Below are 1,369 nucleotides of genomic sequence, written 5' to 3'. Positions count from 1 at the left end.
CGCCGCGCCGGGGGGAGCAGGACGAGGCACTAGCAAAGCAAGCGGTCACTGGGAGATACTGGTTTGCGCGGGGGTAGGATGGCCAGGCTGTGCCGGGCCCCGGGTGCTGGGGCCCACCGTGCCGTCCCCCGGCAGGTTTCCACGCCTGCCCCGACCTCCTGGAGGGCTGGCTGCCCACGCTGCTGCTGCTGCGCGACTACCGCCTGCCCACCCTCTTCACCGTCTACAAGTAAGCGCCGACTCCCCTTCCGCCGCCGCCGCCGCCGCGCAGCCCGTCCCCGCGCGGGGCGGCCCGCGGCGCAGCCGACCCGTGACGGCACCCGCCGCGCCTCCCCTCTCCCGGCAGCGAGCAGGAGCTGAAGGCCTCGCTGCAGATCCTGGCGGAGCTGGAGACGCGCGTCACGGGCTGCGCCGCCAACCCCTTCGCCTCGCTGCGCCCCGAGCAGGTCTACTCCAGCCCCAACAAGGCGCCCGCCTACTGCAGCTCCCACTACATCGCCTTCCTGGGGCCGGCGGCCGCCGAGGCGCCCCGCGTCGGGGAGCTGGAGGGGGACGGAGGCGACTAGCGGCTCCCGCGCCTCGAGGCGACCCGGCTTGCACCGGAGCCGGCGCTGAGCCCGACGCGATGCGACCAGCGCGGTGCTCCCGGTCCTGCCCCCCCAACCCCCGGCCCCATCTCCAGCAGCCACCCAGCCACCCCTCCGTCGTCCCCTGCCCTCCTCCCCCGCCGAGCCGAATAAACCGCCGCCAGCCACCGCCTCTTTAGCTTTATTTCGGAAAAGGCCTTTGCTTTCCCAAAGGGAACGGAGGTCTGAGCCGCCCCAGCGCCCCTCCTGCTGACACGGCCTCCGACGGCACGGCCGAGGGGGACCCCCAACGCCCCCCGCAAGGAGCCCGGCGCCAGGCTGGCACGCACGCGCCCGCCGTGCCGTGCCATGCCGCCGCCGCTGTACCCGCCTCGCAGGGTGCGGGTTGAGCCTCGCTCTCTGAGCGCCCCCGGCCCGCGGCTCCCGGCCTGGCAGCACCGCGGGAGCCCGGCGAGCCCCAGCTGCGCAGGCGAAGGACGGCACGGCCGCGCAGCTCTCCAGCCGAGCGCCGGCTGCGCGAGGTCCCCGGCGAGCCAGGCGCGCTGCAACCGCCTCTGCTCAGCCAGGCGCAGGCAAACCGGGGCGTCACGGGCGGCCGGGACGAAGGAGCAGGATGAGACCCCGGCGGCTGGTGCGCGGCCTCGCTGCATGGCTTTTCTCGGACAGCCGGGAGCAGCCCCGGTGGTCGGGGGGCCGGAGGGGGCCAGGCCGCCCACCCCGCTGCCGGCAGCCTCCCGAGGCCGCCCGGAGTCCCGGCCCGGCCCGATGCTGGGTCCCGTTGC

The 1,369-nt window shown here is 75.6% G+C and overlaps 2 protein-coding genes across 2 annotated transcripts in view; one reads left to right on the top strand and one right to left on the bottom strand.

The window, feature by feature from the left end:
* Positions 1–566, top strand: part of MSS51 (MSS51 mitochondrial translational activator) — a 3,479-nt gene extending 2,913 nt beyond the window's left edge. The window contains exons 5-6 of the mRNA XM_026065232.1: positions 136–229; positions 347–566. Of these exons, the coding sequence (XP_025921017.1) occupies positions 136–229; positions 347–566 (314 nt within the window). The remainder of the gene's footprint in view (positions 1–135; positions 230–346) is intronic.
* Positions 567–768: 202 nt separating this feature from the next.
* Positions 769–1,369, bottom strand: part of LOC112965839 (cytoplasmic phosphatidylinositol transfer protein 1-like) — an 8,168-nt gene continuing 7,567 nt past the window's right edge. The window contains exon 8 of the mRNA XM_026065231.1: positions 769–789. Within this exon, the coding sequence (XP_025921016.1) occupies positions 769–789 (21 nt within the window). The remainder of the gene's footprint in view (positions 790–1,369) is intronic.

Source organism: Apteryx rowi, unplaced genomic scaffold (genome assembly GCF_003343035.1).
Source record: "Apteryx rowi isolate R43461 unplaced genomic scaffold, aptRow1 scaffold_225, whole genome shotgun sequence".
In the NCBI taxonomy this organism is placed as follows: domain Eukaryota; kingdom Metazoa; phylum Chordata; class Aves; order Apterygiformes; family Apterygidae; genus Apteryx; species Apteryx rowi.
This window is presented reverse-complemented; position numbering and strand designations above follow the sequence as displayed.